The sequence below is a fragment of the Eubalaena glacialis genome, chromosome 5 (assembly GCF_028564815.1).
Source record: "Eubalaena glacialis isolate mEubGla1 chromosome 5, mEubGla1.1.hap2.+ XY, whole genome shotgun sequence".
NCBI lineage: Eukaryota > Metazoa > Chordata > Mammalia > Artiodactyla > Balaenidae > Eubalaena > Eubalaena glacialis.
The window spans coordinates 121,317,407-121,337,181 of record NC_083720.1 but is presented as its reverse complement, the minus strand read 5'-3'; the positions used below and the strand labels follow the sequence as shown (position 1 = coordinate 121,337,181).

At 41.4% G+C, this 19,775-nt stretch overlaps 1 protein-coding gene across 7 annotated transcripts in view; it reads left to right on the top strand.

Moving 5' to 3' along the window:
• Nucleotides 1–19,775, top strand: part of SMAD1 (SMAD family member 1) — an 87,078-nt gene that overhangs the window by 27,031 nt on the left and 40,272 nt on the right. For all 7 annotated transcript variants that reach the window (XM_061192561.1, XM_061192564.1, XM_061192565.1 and 4 more), the window contains exon 2: nucleotides 3,667–4,244. In XM_061192561.1, the coding sequence (XP_061048544.1) occupies nucleotides 3,845–4,244 (400 nt within the window). In that variant the 5' untranslated portion in view covers nucleotides 3,667–3,844. The remainder of the gene's footprint in view (nucleotides 1–3,666; nucleotides 4,245–19,775) is intronic.

The following is a 19,775-nucleotide window of genomic DNA, read 5'->3' as shown; positions in this document are numbered from 1 at the left end:
CATTTTCCTCTAGTGAGGAAGTAGCTATAGACATGCACAGCTGTATGTCTATACCACAAAGTAGCTATAGACATGCACAGTTTGCTATGATAGCTGTTCATAATTATTATCCCTTTGAGTTCTGAGGATCAGTAATGATTTCCCCCTTTTATTCCTGTTATTGGTAATTTGTGCCTTCTCTTTTATTGATTAGTTTTTTTTAGAGGAATATCTGATTTTATTCGTATTTTCAAAGAGCCAACTTTGATTTTATAGGTTTTCTCTATTTTGTATATATATATTTAATTTTTGCTCTCATTTCCTTTTACTGTCTTTAGGTTTAATTTGCTGTTCCTTTTTTTTTTCTTTTGATAGATACATAGAAAATTAGTTTTCAGCTTTTTTTCTTTTCTAATGTATGCATTTAAGACAACACATTTCCCGCTAAGCATGGATTGAGCCACATCCTACAAGTTTTGATGTGTCTTATTTTTATAATCATTCAGTTTAAAATATTTTCTAATTTCTCCTGTAGTTTCTTTTTTGATCCATGCATTATTTAAAAGTGTAACTATTTTCAATAACAATACTTTTGGCATTTATTCTTAGTTATACTATGATCAAAGGACATATTCTGTATGGTTTTATTCCTTTGATATGTGTTGAGATTTGCTTAATGGCTCATTATATGGTCAATTTGGATAAGTATTCCATGTGTTTTTGAAAGTATTATGTATGTTTCAGTTGTTGGGTGCATACATGAATTGAGTCAAGTTTTTAAACATGTTGTTAATCTTCTATATCTGTTGATTTCTGTTTGCTTGTTTAGTCATTTACTGTGTTAATCTCCCACTAAGATTGTTAGTCATTTTAATTCTGTCAGTTTCTGCTTTATGTGTTTTAAAACTGTGATTACTTGGATAAAAAATTGGGATTGTGATGTATTTGTGGTGGATCAACTCTTAACATTATGAAATGTCCCTCTTTTATCCCTGGTGATGCTTCTTACTTTACAGCCTCTTTTGCCTGATATGATAGCTGTGTGAGCTTTTTTGGTTAGAATATGCATACTATATTTCTTTCCATATTTTTTTTTCTTTCAGCCGTTCTCTGTCTTTATATTCGACGATGTGTGTCTCTTGTAAGTACAGTATAGTTAAGTGGTGTCCCCACCCCTGCCCCCGTCTTTTGCTTGACAGATTTAGTCTCTTGATATTTAAGTAAGTCTTGAGACTTTGAGGATTAGATCTGAATCTTACTGTTTTCTATTTGTCCCATCTATTATGTGCTCTTTTTTCCTTTTAAGTTTTTTTGGATTAAGCATATTTTAAAAAATAATTCCATATTTTTAACTCCTCTATTACCTTTTTATGGTTTTTAAATTCTTTCAGTTGTTGCTTTATTATGACATGAATTCATAACATATCAACAATACTTTAGTGCTTTACCACAACCTGGGTAATACAAGGACCTTAGAAATCTGACTTCATTTACCCCTTCTGCTTTTTTTTGTTATGCATTTTAATTCTGTATTTTAAACACCACAAGACATTGCTATAATTGTTCTGTAAAGTCAGTACCCTTTTGGAGCTCTTCATTCATTCCTGCAGTTCCTTGCTTTTCCCTTGTGCCTGAAAATTCCTGCTGGAAGCCAGTTCTCTCAGATTTTGTTTGTTGGAGAGCGTATTTATTTCACAGTCATTTTGAATGATTTTTCTCCACTAAGTATAGAATTCTGAGTTTCCAGCTATTTATTTGTAGGCTAAAGATGTCATTTCACTGTCATCTGGTTTCCATTGTTTCTGTTGAAATGTCAGCTGTCAGCCTTATTGTACTCATTTTGAAAGTATTGTGTCTTTTTAAAGATTTTTGTGGTAGGTTTTCAGCAATTATACTGTGATATGACACATTAAAACTTGTGGATACCTTTCTATTTCTCCTTCTTTGGATTTGTAGGCCTTCATGAATCTGTGGCTAGACATCTGTTGTCACTTTTGGAAAATCTTTGGCCAGTATCTACAAATATTTCCTCTCTCACAGTTTTTCTCTCCTCTTTTCCCATCATCTTGTTCCAGTCTAGTATTAAGATGATTCTAGGCTGTGTTTCAGTGTTTGTAAACACTGGTCCATTTCAATTTTGCCCTTGCACACTAGGGCATACCGCTTCAGGGATCTCAACTGAAAGCCTGGTATGTTTACCAGGCCCTCAACTCCATTTTTCTTTTTTCTTTTCTTTTTTTTTTTTTTTGGTCTCCTCAGCACTAGGAGACTACTGAAATCTCTGTTTGGTTCTTTAGCCTCTTTCTGCTTGGCTACTCACAGCACAGGCATTGGCAAATGCCTTGAGAAGAAAAGCAATGAAGAGTGTTCAGCTTATTACTTCATTGCTTTTCACATCTCTCCAGCATCTTGGCCCCTCATGTCCTGTGTACTTTGGTTGCTCTTTGATACCTTTAAAAAGTTGGGGTTTTTTCCCCCTGATCTGTTCGTTTGTATTTTATCCAGCTTTTATAGTTATTTTGGGGAGGAGGTTGGTTTGATACCTGCTACTGAATCTTAGCCAGACTTGGTACAAAGTTACCATCTTTAATCTTTTTCACTGTTTGTGTTTTTATCTGGTGAAGAGTAACTAGAAAGTTTAAATGAGACAACTTGACAAAAGTATTTGGTACAGTATGTGTTCACGTGCTTCATTCCTTTCATGTCAATAAAAAGCAAATTTGAAAAAGTAGGGGGTGTATTTCCTACCTTACTTGCCTGATAGCCCATAGGCATAGGCTTGTTTACTGGTTTACTGAATAAATACCCTCAAATGTTGCTACACTTATATAGTGTAAATATAACTACCCTTTTTATAGCATAAGACATACTTGAGGAACAAACCAAAAATAGATGTTAAGACTATTGCATTTTTATTTCTTCCTTTTGGTTTCAGTTTTTGTTGATTGAGGTGTATTTTGAAATATATATCTTAGAGCCTATAAATGAATCTAAATATAAAACATCACAATATCTGTTGAGAACTTGAACTTTTTTTGCTTTAAGGGGTGTATTGCTTCTATCAGAACTCATGTAAACAGTAACATACTCCTTTTTAAACCTGCATCTCAGTTTATTCATCTATAAAATGGCAATGATGGTATTACCTAGTTGAAGGAATTATTTAAAGGATTAAATACTGTGTTAGTCTGCTTGGGCTGCCATAACAAAATACCACTGACCGAGTGGCTTGAACAGTAGAAATGTATTTCTCACAGTTCTGGAGGCTGGGAAGTCCAAGATGAAGGCTCCAGCCAGTTTGGTTTCTGGTGAGGGCTCTCTTCCAGGCTTGCAGACAGCTGCCTTCTCTCTATGAAGAAGGCCTTTCCTCAGTGCGTGCACATGTAGGGAGGGAGAGAGAAATCTCTCCCTTCTTCTTATAAGGCCACCAATCCAATTAGATCAGGGCCCCATCCTCATGACCTCATTTAACATTAATTATTTCCTTAGAGGCCCCATCTCCAAATACAGTCACACTGGGGTTGAGGGCTTCAACCTGAGTTTTAGGGGGGACATAATTCAGCCCATAGCATAGTGTAATACATAAAAGTGCTTAAAATAGTATCTGGCCCATGGTAATTGTTTAATAAATTGTGATTTTGTGCTAGAGATGATTTAAAACATCTTTTTCCCTTTTTTCTTTTCTAGGTGCTGACTTTGGGTTACTTTTGGAAACACTAGGAATGGTGATTTCTACTTTTCAGGACCTCAGCACGAAGAAGCTAAGGAGAATCCTATGTAAATAAAGTGAAACCTCTTCTGCTGTCCTTTCACATTTGGGGACGTCTTTCTTTCTCCATCCGCAAGGAGTGTACGTGGTGCCATCATGAACGTGACAAGTTTGTTTTCCTTCACAAGTCCAGCTGTGAAGAGACTTCTTGGGTGGAAACAGGGTGATGAAGAAGAAAAATGGGCAGAGAAAGCTGTTGACGCTTTGGTGAAAAAACTGAAGAAAAAGAAAGGTGCCATGGAGGAACTGGAAAAGGCCTTGAGCTGTCCGGGGCAGCCCAGTAACTGTGTCACCATTCCCCGCTCCCTGGACGGCAGGCTGCAAGTTTCCCACCGGAAGGGGCTGCCTCATGTCATTTACTGCCGTGTGTGGCGCTGGCCCGACCTTCAGAGCCACCATGAACTAAAACCACTGGAATGCTGTGAGTTTCCTTTTGGTTCCAAGCAGAAGGAGGTGTGCATCAATCCCTACCACTATAAGCGAGTAGAAAGCCCTGGTAAGTGAGTCCTTTTGTGTTGATGCGTTTAGCAGATTTGTATTGTTTCTCAAAATCATTCCTTTCCATGTTTTTAGTTGTAATTGTCAAATATTAGGGGAAAAGGTACGTTTGTCCGCCCTTGAATATGTCATACGTTCTAACAGCGTAGTCTCTAGTTAACCTTATTTCTTAGGAGCAGGGCTGTGAAACCTGTTATCCCGGTACTAATACCTCTAACTTGTAATAAATTGTTTTCTTTCTAAATTTATTCTTTATGTTTCCCTTTGGCTCTGTGCATTTCTCTAGACAAATTTAGCTATGATTTTATTGTGAGGGAAGAAAATCAGGAAAGGAAAGAAGCATGGCGTTGCCGTCTACCTACTTGAGGGCAGTTGCCAGTGACTTGAATCACTTTATCCTTAAAAATAGCAATTTTTATCACCTCCAGTGGAATTTCGCTATGGCATATTCCCTGTAGAGGATATGAAGGAATTATGTTCTGCTGTGGAATCATTTGATACTGTTACTTTATAAGATATTCTTAGTTTTTACATATATGACCTTGGCCGGTGGGCAGGGGGAGAAGCACAGTAAAGGATATACTTTAAAATTTACTTGGTTTTACCCTCAAATTAGAGTCCACATTCTAGACAGTTACATCAGTTGGAAAGTGATTAGGCAATCTCAAGACCTTAAATATCTCATTGTCAGATTGGAACCAGTTTTGTTGATGGATTAGTTATTAATAGCTGGTGGTTACCAAGGGTTCCCAAATGAGGCTGTGCATTAGATTCACGCGGCTCCCCCCCGGAAGTTCTGATTCTGGCATAGCCTGGTAATCCGTGTTTTTAACAAGTACTCCAGGTAGGGCTGATGGGAACTATTGGATTGGTGTTTGGGAACTACTAAGCTAGATCCTGTAATAACATGGCTCTCAAATAAAAGGCATTCTGGTTTCTTATGGAATATTTAAGAAGAGTTTAAGGACTAGGGAATAATATAATAAACATCTTTGTATCCACCACCCAGTTGCCTTCAGTAACTACTGTCCTGAATTTGATGGTTAAATTTGAAGTTCATCATTCCCATGCATGCTTTTATACAGCAATTCTGTATGTGTTTGAATCCTTGACAGTATGTACTGTCAATTTTGTATATTTAAAGGTGTTGTATAATGATATTGGAGTATCCTCCTACAAGTTGCTATATTCATTCAATATCATTGATTTGTGATTTCTATATTACACACTTTAGGATTACCTTGTCAGGCCTGTGAAAAATCCTCTGGAGATTTTATTGGAATTTCATTGATTTCATTTGGGGAAGGATTGACATAGTTCTCCTCTTGAGCGCAGTATTTTTCTAAATTTATTTAGGTCTTTTAAGTTTCTTCCATAAAGTTCTTGCACATCTTTTCTTAGATTTATTTCTAGGTAACTGGGTTTTATTGTATCCTTTTAACTTTTTTTTTTTTTTACTATTTTTTATTTTATTTATTTATTTTTTTGGCTGTCTTAGGTCTTCGTTTCTGTGCGAGGGCTTTCTCTAGTTGTGGCAAGTGGGGGCCACTCTTCATCGCGGTGCGCGGGCCTCTCACTATCGCAGCCTCTTGTTGCGGAGCACAGGCTCCAGACGCGCAGGCTCAGTAGTTGTGGCTCACGGGCCTAGTTGCTCCGCGGCATGTGGGATCTTCCCAGACCAGGGCTCGAACCCATGTCCCCTGCATTGGCAGGCAGATTCTCAGCCACTGCGCCACCAGGGAAGCCCTATTGTATCCTTTTAAAAGTTACATCTTGTTACAGTTGTTCATGGCTAGGACTATACTTGCTTTTTTCCAGCCATCTTGCTGAATTCTCCTTGTTCTAATCTGGACATTCTTTACTGCTTGTCACACCCACTGTGACGTAAATTTTAGCGTGTAATATGTACAAACAGGATTGCTTAGGTACATGGTTTTTAGATCCCCATAGTAACTTTAAGAGGTACACAGGGAAGATTCTAATCCCACTTCACAAACGGTAAAACTGAGGTCCCTATAAATTAAGTGACCTGTGTGTCAGACAGCCAAGGTTCAGTATTGAGAAAACACTGTGGCTACATTTTCTCCGGCCACCCCTTCCTCCACTCTGCTCCGTTTCATCTTACGCTGCAGCCGTTGGGGACCAGCGCACTACAGAGAGTGTTCTTTGAAGATGCGCACTATGGCCATGTAATCTTCCTGCTTCCCATTGCTCTTACGCACAGCTCTGTGTTCTGGTCTTCACCTACCTCGCCAGCTTCTTTTCCCACCTTCCATGCTTCGTGTGCTTGAGTCATATGGGGACACTCAGTGCACTCTTCCTCTGTACCTCGTTTCTCCTCCCTCTTTGCCTAGTTCACTCTTCTTTATCCTTCAGGCCTAAACTTAATGGAGGCCGACTTTGCTGAGAAGCCTTTGTTGATACCTCCTCCCCCCGCCCCCCACCCCCTACCCCCAGGCCTGTCTGTGTTTCCCATAGCAATTTGAATTTCTTCCTGATGTTCTTCACACTTACATTTACCATTGTTAGTCTTCCTTGCAGGATAGTAAATCAAGCTCCATGATGGCAAGGACCATGTTTATTATTAACATCTCTACATTTAGTAGTGAGCATGGTTAAATACATTTTTGCTGTTAAATGAAAATACTTCTTTTAATTTCTCTGTGTGGTCTTTTTGTTTGTTTGTTTAGAGATGAGCTTTCAATTTGTTTAGGTCCTCCAGCGATCATCTTCCCTTTCGTGTTCATTTCATTGCCGTTACTATCTGACATAAGATGGAAAGGCTTTTTTAAAAGTTAATGCTGAGGTGATTTTGTCGCTCTTAATAATTTACATGTAAAAGGCTTGAGAAGGAGGAGGTGGAAAACAAGCTAAAATAGGGCATTCTGAGACTCCACGAGTATCATTCCGTCCTCCCCTTTAGCCAAGAATCTGGTGAGCAGCCGTGCATAGACCAGTTCTCAAAAACCGTGAGGCCAATATCTGTTGAATTTGAACATATCAGGATTTTCCTTATATTTTTTATATTGTAAAGTGAAAATATGGTGGGAATAAGAGTAACTGGACTTCTTCTGGAGACCACTGTGAAGCAGCCCCTGCACCTCATGGGGAGAAGCCCCTCTAAATCCAAGTGCAGCGGGGCCTCAGCCCCTCACAATCCCAGAGTTAAGTAGGCATTTTCCCTCTGTAATGCAGCTTGGAGCACACCTGGTTATTGTTTCCGTGAAATAGGAAAAAAGGGGTCTGGAAGTCTAAGCTGCGGACACGCAGCTCAACACTGAATTACTTTGAACTCTGTAACTATTTTACCTCAGATAAAGTATTTCAAAGAGCAATTTAACAGTTTAAGCATAAGATAGTCAGGTCTCCCAAACTTGTTATTTTCTGCTAAGGCCCCTTTGGGGATCTCTAGAGAAAAATTCAGCCGAAATTGGGAGTCTCTAGATTTAGAGCAGTGGTTTTCAAAGTGTGTGGCCCTCAGACTAGCAGCGTCAGCATCACCTGGGAACTCGGTAGAAGCGAATATTTTTATTTTTTAGATCCTTCCACAGACCTGCTGAATCAGACTCTGGGGATGGAGCCAGCAATCTGTTTCGACAAACTCTCCAGGTGATTCTGATTCAGGCTAACGTGTGAGAACCACTGGTTTAAGGTATCCAGGCAGGTCAAGTCCAGCTGGCAAGATGAAGTCTCTTATTGAAAAGAGATGCTAATGAGTTACAGTTTGAAGTCCTTCATCATTTTGAACTTTGCATCTTGTTAGGGGTATGAAACTGACTTGCTCTTTCCAGAATTTCCCTTCCTGCTGATATTCATTAAGGTTAGCATTCTGATACAATGTGATAAAGGTGTCTTTAAGGGAGTGGAGGAGTGAGGGGAGAAAGGAATGCTTTGTTGTTTGGCCCAGTGGAAGTTTTATAATTGTTCTTTGGGGTATCTTTTACTATCTCTGTTTCTTTGACCAAAAATAATTTTAATGGATTTAAGTAAAGGTAGTTTTTCTTTAACCTGTGCCATTAATTTTGTTATAAATAAAAGAGTCTAAACATTGTGGCGGGGGAAAAACCCGAAAGTTACAGAAACACTTTGCAACAACTTGTGTTCATCATAGGCAATGATGGCAGAGAGTGTGAGAGGGACTAACCTTCCTTTTGGTGAAAGGTAGTAAGTACCTTGGCCATTACTGAAAAATGCATCTTTGGGAAAGTAGAAAGTGGTAAGAATTTCTTTTTCTGCAAGTGTGTGGATAGTTATAGGAAAGAGGAAGTTTGTTTGTACAGTTTCTGAAGACTGTGCCCCTGCTGATGATGTAACAGGTGACTGTTTACTTGGACTTTTGGTAGCCTTTAGAGTCCAGGCTACTTATTAGTGGTTGGGTTAAATGGCGGTTTTCTTTTTCTTTACCAAAGCAAATGCTGACAGGGTAAAGTCAGTCATCTCAATGTGGTATGAGAAGGCTATTCAGTTGCTCTCTGCCGCCATTAAAATGTCTTCATGGAGACTTCCTGTCATTTGGCCTTTTTTTTTTTTTTTTAATGTTTTTCACATGGTTCCTGAGAATTATCTTCTGTACTTTGAACTTCGTCCACTTGCAAGGCCATATTGATCCTGAGCTTGAAATTCTGAGATTTCAGTTTGATCTTTAAAGTAACACCCTGCTGTTCACTTCCTGGTGCTTCTTCCATTTTCAGCAGCATGGCTCCCAGCTGTTTAAAATACACCTAAAATCCTCTTCACCTGTTGACCGAATGCAAGTTTTGCCCCTTTGGCTGCCTCGGTCACCAGGTAATTCCTGGCTTGGTAAATTTTACCTTAAGAAGAAGGCCTTAAAATCGTAGAAATAGAGAATGAGTTGGTGGTTGCTGGGGGCAGGAGGGGAGTGGGTGTGGCTATAAAAGGGCAACATGGGGGAGGGACCCTTGGGTTGATGGAAGTGTTCCGTATCTTGGCTGTATCAGTGTCAGTGTCGTGATTGTTATTACGTTCTATAGTTTTGCAGGATGTTACCATTTGAGGGAACTGGGTAAGAGGGTAGGCAGGATTTCTCTGTTACTTCTTACAGCTGCCTGTGAATCTGCCATTATTTGAATTTTAAAAACGGTGATTCCCTGAAAAAGCAGCTAGTGCAGCTCGTGACTCAGTCACATTGAGTGCTTTTCCTCGACAACCATTGTGTTTTGGCATGTAGCAGAGGTGCTCTGTGAGTACTTTTATATTGTCACACAGAATATTAGACAGACATATACTCAAGGATCAAGATTTAATAAAAGTAATATTTAAAAAATTAAAATCAAAAAATTTTAATGTTTCTTCATGTTGTGAATGTGTTTTTACATGAGCCAATGATGACAAAAACCTCTAATTAAAGTGCCTTTTTTTTTTTTTAAGTCTTTGTATTAGTACATCCATTCAGAGGATGGTGATGGGTGGGGGGACGTATTGACTTTTCCTTCAAGTTTATCTGAGTGGCTGTATCTAGGAGTCTGGTGACTGAAGCTGTAAACCAGATACCAGGATACGATGGTGACAAGTGTTTTGAAGATTTAGGATTAATTAGCAACAAAATCAACTATAAAAATTAAAAAGCATTATGACATGTATATTATAGTCAGAGTTCTCCAGCGAAACAGAACCAATGGGATCGATCGATCGATCTATCTATCTATATATATACATACACACACATATATATTATATATATAGATCTTATATATTATATACATATGTATTATATACCTAGATCCTATATATTTAATAGGATCCTATTAAATTTAAATTAATTTATTATTCTATTTATAAGTCTACTATTGGGACTTCCCTGGTGGTCCAGTGGTTAGGACTTGGCGCTTTCCCTGCTGAGGGCCCGGGTTCAATCCCTGGTCGGGGAACTAAGATCCCACAAGCCTCACAGCCCAGCCAAAAAAAAAAAAAGAGTTTTTTAAAAAAGTCTGTTATATATTATAGATTTATTATGGGAGCTGGCTCATATGAGTATGGAGGCCGCAAGGTCCTATGATCTGCTGTCTGCAAGCTGTAGAACCAGGAAGTCTGATAGTGGAAGTCCCAGTCTTAGTCCAAAGGCCTGGGAACCAGGAGCACCGTATCCAAGGGCAGGAGAAGATAGGTGATCCAGCCTTTTTGTTCTGTTCAGGTGCTCAGCAATTGGGTGATGTCCACTTACAGTGGTGAGGGTGATCTTCCTTACTCAGTCTACCAATTCAAATGCTTATCTCCTCTGGAGATACCCTCACAGACACAACCAGAAATATTGTTTTACCAGCTCTCTGAGCATCCCTCAGCCCAGTCAGGTTGACACATAAAATTAACCATCACACCGTGTGTTCATCATCTACATTTAAATTCCTCTTCACTCAAACATCTGTGGCCCATGTACAACTCCTCAGGAACTGGGTCTGCCAGAGAAAGACGGGCATGTGAGTACAGCACAGTGTGCTAAATTGAATGGTAGAAGTGTGGACGGGAGATGCAGCCAACTCTTAGAAGCCTGAGAGTGGCCACAGAAAAGCTCACTGGACTCCAGCGCATCTGGACATTGTGTTCCAGCCTATGTGGTGGTTCAGTTATACAAGTATATAGTATATTTCATTGTACAAAGGATTTAAATTGGTTTATAAGAAGACTTACAGTAAAGTAGAAAGTATAACTAATAAGGTAGGCCAGGGAAAACAAATTCAAAAGGAAGGTCAAGACTAAGAGGAAAATTAGCACATACGCGTCCATGACTCACTATGATACAGGTGTACTGCTGTGCATCGTTACTTTAAGTTTGTGATCCTAGTCTGGATGGTTCTCTCCTACTTTTGGTGTGGGAGAGAGATGTGTATGACATTGAAAAGAAGGAAGAAGGCTTTGAAAGCTGTCAAAGGTAGTTCAGAACATTTGTGCCTGAGGGTGGGTGGTGGGTAGAGCCACAGAGGCAGTTTGCAGAGACTTCCTGCAGGAGGGATCCTTGGGGCGAGGGCAGTGTCCCTTGACTTTGCAGTTGCTTTTCCATGGTCCACTCAGGGCCCCGTTCTCCCATCCATGTGGAAGTTTTGTTTTGCAAGAGCATTTGGTTACTACTTTTGCTTCCGTCCGAGTTCAAGGGACAGCCAAGTGGACGTGGAGTTTAGATGTTGAACTTACTTCCCAAATATTATCGTTGGCATTTGGCTTGTGTTTGATAATTTCATCACTGTCATCTCAAATATTATTAGAAACAGATGAAGTAATGTAATCATGTGTGGGATTTTATACCCAGATCTCTTAGTGGATTCCATTTTCTCAAATCCAAGGCAAAATGTGAAGTTTATTATTCCGATCTTTTTTTTCCCCCGAGCAACTGTTCCTAGTGCATGATTTGGGCAACTGGTTTTGTGTTACTTATTAATTGATGAACACATGGTAAGTTTTAGCAGTTACTGTATGTTAACTTTTACATAAATTGTAAAAGTACATAAATTTCGTAAGTTGAAGCAGACATGGAGGCCATAATTCTGTGATTTGTTTCTGGGTAGCATTTTTCTATTGCCAGGTCTACTCCAATCTGAAATTTTAAGACCATACTCCATAGGTTATACAAAGTATCTTGCTCATACTTTTGCTTTCCTGACCATTATCCCCCACTTCATTCCTTTTCTATCTCTGCAACATTAGGTGGGCAAGAGAAGATATTTTCAGACCTTTTGGATTCACTTAAAGCTCAGCACTCTTCTCTCTACCCCTGCTAGTTTATAGGGCTGAAGGAACACTAGCCGGCTGGCAGCTGTTAAAAACAAAGCACACACACACAGAACCATGGCTGATGAAAAAGCAATTTTGAAAACCACAGAAAAACATTTGTCTTAATAAAGTAGTTCACTGATTGCAATTGTGTGGAAATAATGTTTCAAATCAAAAGGGAAAGCCTGGCTAATAACTTCCAAGACTAACTTTGGGTGAAATAACATTGAGACCTGTGAGTACTGCTTTTTGGCTTTGTATCCCCACGTGTGGAAAATCCTCAAACAGTGATGTCTTGTCGGTCTGGGAATGTTCTGTGTGATTGTGGTGGGGAGCCACAGGTGACTTGCCCCAGGTTGGTAGTGCCCTAGGCTCTTGACAGACACGATAAGTGAGAGAAATGGAGGGGAAGCTGGCTTTTGTAATGATCTCAGACTGATTTTCTCGGTTTTACTTTCAGCCTCCTTGGTACTAGCTGTTCAAAGGCTCAAGGAAAGGCCTGGGCATTTCTTTTCCAAAATGTATGTCCCATCCCCTTGTCTTTTTCCACTTTGAGGTGCAGATATTCTCTTGAAAGACCCAGCATCATGCCTTATAATCATGAATTAGCCAAATCATCAGACCTCTGCCCTGTTATTTGGAAAAAGGAGATTTGTTTGGGGAGGAGATGGGGAAACAAAGAGTGGATACTTATTTATTTTAAAGAGCAGAGCTGGGGGACTTGGGGCAGCTGGAGGCTACCCTGAGCACTGTGTTAAAAATCGCAGAGGGCCTGGAGAAGGGGAGGACTGAAAAAAACCCAAATTTTGTTCATTTGCTAGCTTGGCTGGGGATTCGTTGCTCTCAGATACTGGTCTCAGGACTCGTTTGAAAAGCTGCAGACTTGCTTCCCCTGCGTTTAGTCTGGGCTGGGCTTCCACCGTGTCAGCAGCAGTTCTTTCCCGTGGGTGGGAGATGGGGAGGTAATGCTGAACTTGCCACTTACCCATTTCACTTACCTAACTACCAGTGCCTCAGCTGGACTTCTCCATTCCCATGACCTTTAGCACCGAAGCCTGCTCGTAACGCTGCATCCAGTCGGCTCTTCATAAAACTGCAGTGCAGGGTCTTTAACCCCCGGGCCGTGAGCCGCGGTCCGAGGCCTGTTAGGAACCGGGCCACGCGGCAGGAGGTGAGCGAGCAGCGGGCGGGCGAGCGAGGCTTCATCTGCCCCGTCGCTCCCCACCGCTCTCATTGCCGCCTGAATCATCCCACCCCCACCCCCCCCCCCCACCCCGGTCCATGGAAGAACTGTCCTCTGCAAAACTGGCCTCTCGTGCCAGAAGGGCTGGGGACAGGTGTGCTGCGAGCCACGTGGGTTGTGTAACTAGAAGTAACGGTAACCTCCCCGAGAAAAGAGTGAGAATCTGGAAACAGAGACTATGTTTAAATAAAGAGAGTTAGGTCCACAAAGGACTGTTTGGCGCTTTTTCCCCCGGTTCTTTAAATGGTCGTTTTTATACTCTGGCATTTTAGCAGCCCTTACAGCGGAAGAAGAGGTTTGCGTACTACTGCATCGCTACGTCAGTTCTAAAACAGCTCTCCCAGATGCCGCTGTTCTCAGTTCCCCGCTCTCACACGGAACGAGCCATTTCCTGTCTAAGCGCGAGTGTCTGGCTTACGTAGTCCTGCGTCACCTGACCACCTCCCACTTGCTCCTGTATGGGATCTTCAGTCAGAATAAGACAAAAGGAGAGCCTGTGATTTTCTTTTTAATATATACATTTATTTATTTATTTATTTTTGGCTGCGCTGGGTCTTCGTTGCTGCGCGCGGGCTTTCTCTAGTTGTGGCGAGTGGGGGCTACTCTTTGTTGCAGTGCGCGGGCTTCTCAATGCGGTGGCTTCTCCTTGCAAAGCACGGGCTCTAGGGCTCACGGGCTTTAGTAGTTGCGGCGCAAGGGCTCAGTAGTTGTGGCTCACGGGCTCTAGAGCACAGGCTCAGTAGTTGTGGCGCACGGGCTTAGTTGCTTCACGGCATGTGGGATCTTCCCAGACCAGGGCTTGAACCTGTGTCCCCTGCATTGGCAGGCGGATTCTTAACCACTGCGCCACCAGGGAAGCCCCCAGCCTGTGATTTTTTGAGTGGTATTTGGGCAGCTTTTTGTAAACTAAAAGTAAACATATATATGACAACAGAGTGGAATTCCCTTGTATGTTTTTTCCTGTATGTTTCCCTATAAATTCCTGACAGTTACATCTGACCAGCTCTGTAGCAGATTCAGCAGTATTTTTTGTGACAGTACCCTTTCTTTGAGCATCTAAAAAGTGTCTCCAGGTTATGGTGGTGTACCAGGACAGGTATTTAAGTACGATGGTCAAGTTAGGAAACAGTTGTGGGTAAACGCTTTTGAAACATCAAACTTAACAGCTTTTAAACAGGAAATAGAACAGCTGATTTTAAAATGAGTTATTTTTAAAAGAGAAAACTGGTGGGAGCAGGTCACAGGGACACAGAGGTCAGCTTGAAGGGGCTGCTTCTGGCTAAATCAGACAGTTTGATCAACAAGATATTTAAGGGCAGAAATGAATTATCAGCCACTGGGGGATAAAAACAGGGATCCATGCTGATAGCACTCATTGTACTCTTGCTCCCAGTAGAATGCTGATTGCTGACTGGTAGATGTGGAGTGGAGTTCTTCAGGAGAATCAGGACAAATGGGGACTATTAAAGGAGATACTTCTCTGGAGCTGTAAGGTTAAAATATGGTGGGGCGGAAACTCAGGTGAGTTCAGGACTAAAATTTTGGCACTTGGTATATTTGACCTCGGGCCAGTTGCTTGTCCTCTTTGAGCTTGTGTTTGCTAACCTGTGAAATGGGGAGCGATGGTATTTACCTTCCAAGGTCGTGCTGAGGCTTAAATTAAATAATGCACATGAAAAGGCTTTATGCATTCTGGAAACATAATGTGGCTGAAACAGTGAAACAAAGAGCATAGCTTTTGTGCACATCTTCTTTAGAATAAAAACAAAATTTGTAATGTTAAGTTTTCACTAAACAGATCTGCAGAAAACTATAATACAGTTGACCCATGAACAACTCGGAGGTTAGAGGCACACACCCTCCATGCAGTGGAAAGTCCACGTGTAAATGTATAGTCGGCCCTCCATATCCGTGGTTCTGCATCCTTGGATTCAATCACCTGTGGATCGTGTAGTACTGTAGTACATATTTAGTGGGAAAAAATCCGTGTATATGGATCTGTGCAGTTCAAACCCATGTTATTCAAGGGTCAATTTTTACAGTATTAATAATAGTAACAATAGAAATTAAAATAGCTACTTTTTATGCTTACTGTGTGCCAGGTACTGTGCTTATGGATTCACGTGTATTCTCATTTCATCCTGACCGAGCTGTGAAAGGTAGAGAGTGGTACCCACTGACAGGGCCACTTAGCTGCAATTTAAGTAAGTTGTCACATGGCTTGTAAGGGGAGAGGCGGGATTCATATTGAAGTCTAAATGCAAAGTCCACGCTGCTACCCACCACACCACTGCTTCCCAAAAGAAGTCGTTCCCCCTCACCCACCCTAATCAATTTTCTCTCTCTGACAAAGGGGAAAGGTATCCAAAATTTTCAGTGGTAGAGCATTTGGTCTGAAATACATGTGTGCAACAGCTGCTTGAATTTGGGGTTGCTAATGGTAAATTGAGAGTCCACACCTGTGCTTCAGATGCTTCTGGAAGCTTTATTTGTGTTTATTTCCCATTGGTCAGTCTTTATCATTAGATAATAAGTGTCTGTTTCCTAGAATATATTTGAACTCCGAAAGAGAACTAATTACATTCAGCTGCAATTACAAATGAAGCCCAGCTGCCTGGTGTGACACCTGGGGATGGCCATTTCCACATCAATAGCGTCTGATAGATGATTAGGCGCGCTAGGCCGAGGGCTGACCAGAGCCCAGGAACTTGCTAAAACTAACCTGCACCACATTGAGAGACACCTGCCTCCCTCCACTGGTTCCTGGTTGTATACTTACCGGCAAGTCACTTGATCTCTCTCTACCTCAGTATCCACCCTAGGTCAGAGTTGTTATGAGGATTAGATGAGTGAACATTTGGTACAGCCCTTGGCATATGTAAGCACAATGTAAACGTTAAATGAAAAGGAAATCTGGGAGAAGTACTACTCTTCCCATTTTACTAGTAAGAAGTTCAGTGCAAAGAGTAAATTCCCCGTTAATCGTCTAGTAAATAACTGAACAAGACTTCTGTCCAGAAGTCCAAAACTAAAGCCCGCCTCTAACTGTTCCTAAACTTCCGGTGTACCTTATGAAGGACTTTTTCCTCTCCTGGTATTTTTAGCGGACACCCTGAAGTTTTTCTACCTCTAACAAACTATGAAGTCTCTAATAATATAGCATCTTCCTTCTGTGGTAGTTAAGCAAATAAGTATTTGGCAAAGGAAAGGAACCTGGGGTAAGGATGGGAAGAGGAGCTATAGGGAGGAGCCAGCATTTGCGAGCCTGCCACATGCCACCTGCCAGAGCTTGGTCACTAGCCCTGCAGGGAGACAAAGGCCTGTGCTGTCTGATTCATGCAGGTAGGACCCTGGGCTTCTTGATCCAAAGCCAGTGCTTTTTCCTCAGCACCAAGACACCTGACCAAAAGAACCGGACACTTTGTGAATTTTCTTGTCAACTTAGTTTAAGGCCATGCTGGTCTTTTCTGTATCATTCTAATTTAATCTGTATACCTGAGAATTGGGACTGATGCTGTATGGAGTTTTAGAGGTGAAAGGGATGATTTCTAGACATCTGACTTAAGGTGAGAAAATTGAAGTTCAAGCTCCACAGCTAGTTAGAGACATAGACAGGGCAAGAGGCCTGGGGCTGTGTTGCCCACAAATATGGTAACCCCTCATCTTCCCCACCCAGGCTGCATTCAGCCAGACTCCAGGAGGCCTGATTTATTGTGTCTGGGATGAGGTACAGGAATCTGCCTTTAAACAAGTGTCTTGCTAATTCACCGAGGACTATACTTTGAGCAAGACTGGTCTATATTAATCAGGTTATAATAAGCAATCTAAGAATAGTAATATAGTTCACAAACATACATTAATTGAAAAAGCACTTATTAGGGATCTATTATATGCCAGGCACTGGATGATACAGAAGAAAGAAAACTCAATTCTGCCCCCAAGGGGCTTATGGTCTGGGTGAGGTAAAGTCAAATTAGCAATAAAATGTTACAGATGCCATGATGATCTAAGCCACAATGGGGCACAAAGAAAAGAGGAATTCATTTCTCCTGGGGGTGAGTAGAAAAACCAAGAAAGATACCATAAAGGAGATGACATTAGAACTGAGATTAGAAGGATGCCAAGTGAGCAGAGGTACAGGAGTATGAAACCAGCAGGTGGAAACTGCAGGAAGCTCCGGGTGGCTGGGTGAAGAGTGGGGTGAGAGGGCAGTTACCCCAAAAGATAGGTTGGACCCTGAATCTGCACTAGATCCTGGAGTCTTAAAGGACGTACTGTGGGCACGTAATCTCTCAGATGAGATGTATTTCAAAGGAATCACCCATGGTGTACAAAAAAAGAGAGAATCCCCAGCCTAGAATTATCTAGGAAGTTGGGTTCTCAGAAGTTGATTTCAATTCAGGCTCTTTTTAAGTCAATTTCATGTTGTTTTGCAGATACTTTTATTGAATACCGTTCATTTCTCTGTTTATATTTAAATTTTGTTCACATATTCATCTTCTATTCATGTATTTGTACTCAAGAGTAATTGATATATTCCTAGAAAACAAATACTACAAAGTTGCTATCGTTAGGCAAAATCATCTTAACTTTTAAAAAGATGTTCCCTCAAAAAACTAAACAGAAGATTGGAAACAGAATTTTAGATCCACAGTCTCTTTCCAGTTTGGCAGTACTGAGTAACATAGTCTGGTGGTTATTATGTACAGACCTTGATTCAAACCCTGGCCCTCCACTTAGCAGCTGTGTGACCTTGGACGTGTCATGGAGCTGGACTGAGCCTGCTTCCTCATCTGCTGTGAGGGTTCAGGGATCTGTTATAAACTCCGTGTGGGCAGGGACAGTGGCTGTCCCGCTGACGTCTGCACCTGCCATGTCCCACCCAGAGCCTGGCCCTGAGGTCAGTATTCGATGGGCATGTATGTAGTGCCCAGTGAACAGTATCTAATATTACTCAAACCCTCCCTTCTGCCACCTCACCACCAATAAGCATGCAAAAAGATAAAGGGCCACCACTCGGGGATGTGGGGCTATATTTGCATTAAAATTTAACCTCGATTAAAGGTTATGAGAATCTTTTCTTCAGTGTAGTTTCCCTGACATATCCTGAGGTTAGGAATTTTATTTCATAAATGCATATACTATTAACTTTTAAGTAGTCTTACCCTCTCCTCCACTCTCTCCTGGAAACGCTTCTATTTAGAAGGTCATGAACACACACCATATTTAGGGACATCTGTCTAGTGTAGATATTATATTGGGCACAGCTGCTCTGGCAGCTTGGCTGCCTTTCCCCTTTCCCCTTTCCCCTTCCCTCCCGCCCCCCCCACCTGTTTTCAAATGAGAATGGTGGCCGCTGGGCCAGCTCTCAGGCTGTTCTCCCATTAGCCCTGGGCCACCTTCCTGCTCTTGGGTGACCTCACTGGCTGTCCTGAGACCCGAGTGAGATGTGGTCTGACACCTGTGCACCGCGGCGCTCCAGATGTCCACAAGCAGCAGCGGCAGGCTCACACAGTTTAGGGCAAGGAGGGCCCTCGGAATTCAGACCCCTTGCTCTTCGGAGTGAGGAAATTGAGACCCTGGGAAATTAAGTGACTTGCTCAAAGTGACAGAACTAATAATTATCATAGCTAGGCTAGAACTCAGGCGTCTCGACTGTTACCTCAATTCATTTCCCAGGTCTTCGGAACTAAAGGACGTTTATGTACCACTGGGTCACAGCCAGCTTATTTGCCATGATGTCTGTGTGGACAAACATAGGCAACAGCCTGGCAGCTTTGTTATCAGAACTCTCTTGTGTGTTAAAAAAAAAAAAAAAAAGTCTCGTCCACGAGCATTTGGCAGGTCACAACCTCGTCAGCCTTAGTCTGGTCACTAGACTACTTTACACTGATGACTTGGTGATAGAATTTCAAACAATACTTCAAAATCTTGAAGATGTTCACAAATCTGGAGGGTGTACAGGAATACTTTCCACAACTCAGCCCCTCTTTGCAATGTTAGCTGTTTCTTTTTCATTCCTTTTCCTTGTGCCCTGGTAACGCAGAAAAGCTGAGTCCAGTAGCAGAATCACAAGTGTCTTCTGAAACTCGCTTCCTGAAATGAAAATACCTCCTGAAACTTTCTTAGTCTGGTTTCCCTATTGACTGGAAAAGGGATTTTTTTTTTTTTTTTTTTAACTAAAAGAGACACATAAATACTTTGAAAAGCAGAGGTATACATCACTAAGAAAAGGCAGAAATCTGACCTTTTTCCTCCCGGGAGGTCAGGAAAAGACGGGAAGAAAGCTCCCTCCTTTAAAGACATACAGCAATTATTAGAGATTTTCAAGTAGGTGGAGGGAGGTGTAGTGAAATTACCTAGGAGCCTTGCCCTCACCCCCTACTAGAATACACCTGAAGAGGTGGTGTGCAACCAGCTCAGGTTTTTTCTGTTTTTTTTTTTTTTTTTTTTAACCAGGGGTACAACTCCTAGAATACAGGAATGACACAACACAATCTGATTTTTCAGTGATTCAAATCAAAAAGAAATTTATGTGTGTAAAGAAAGTGTTTTAACACTGAG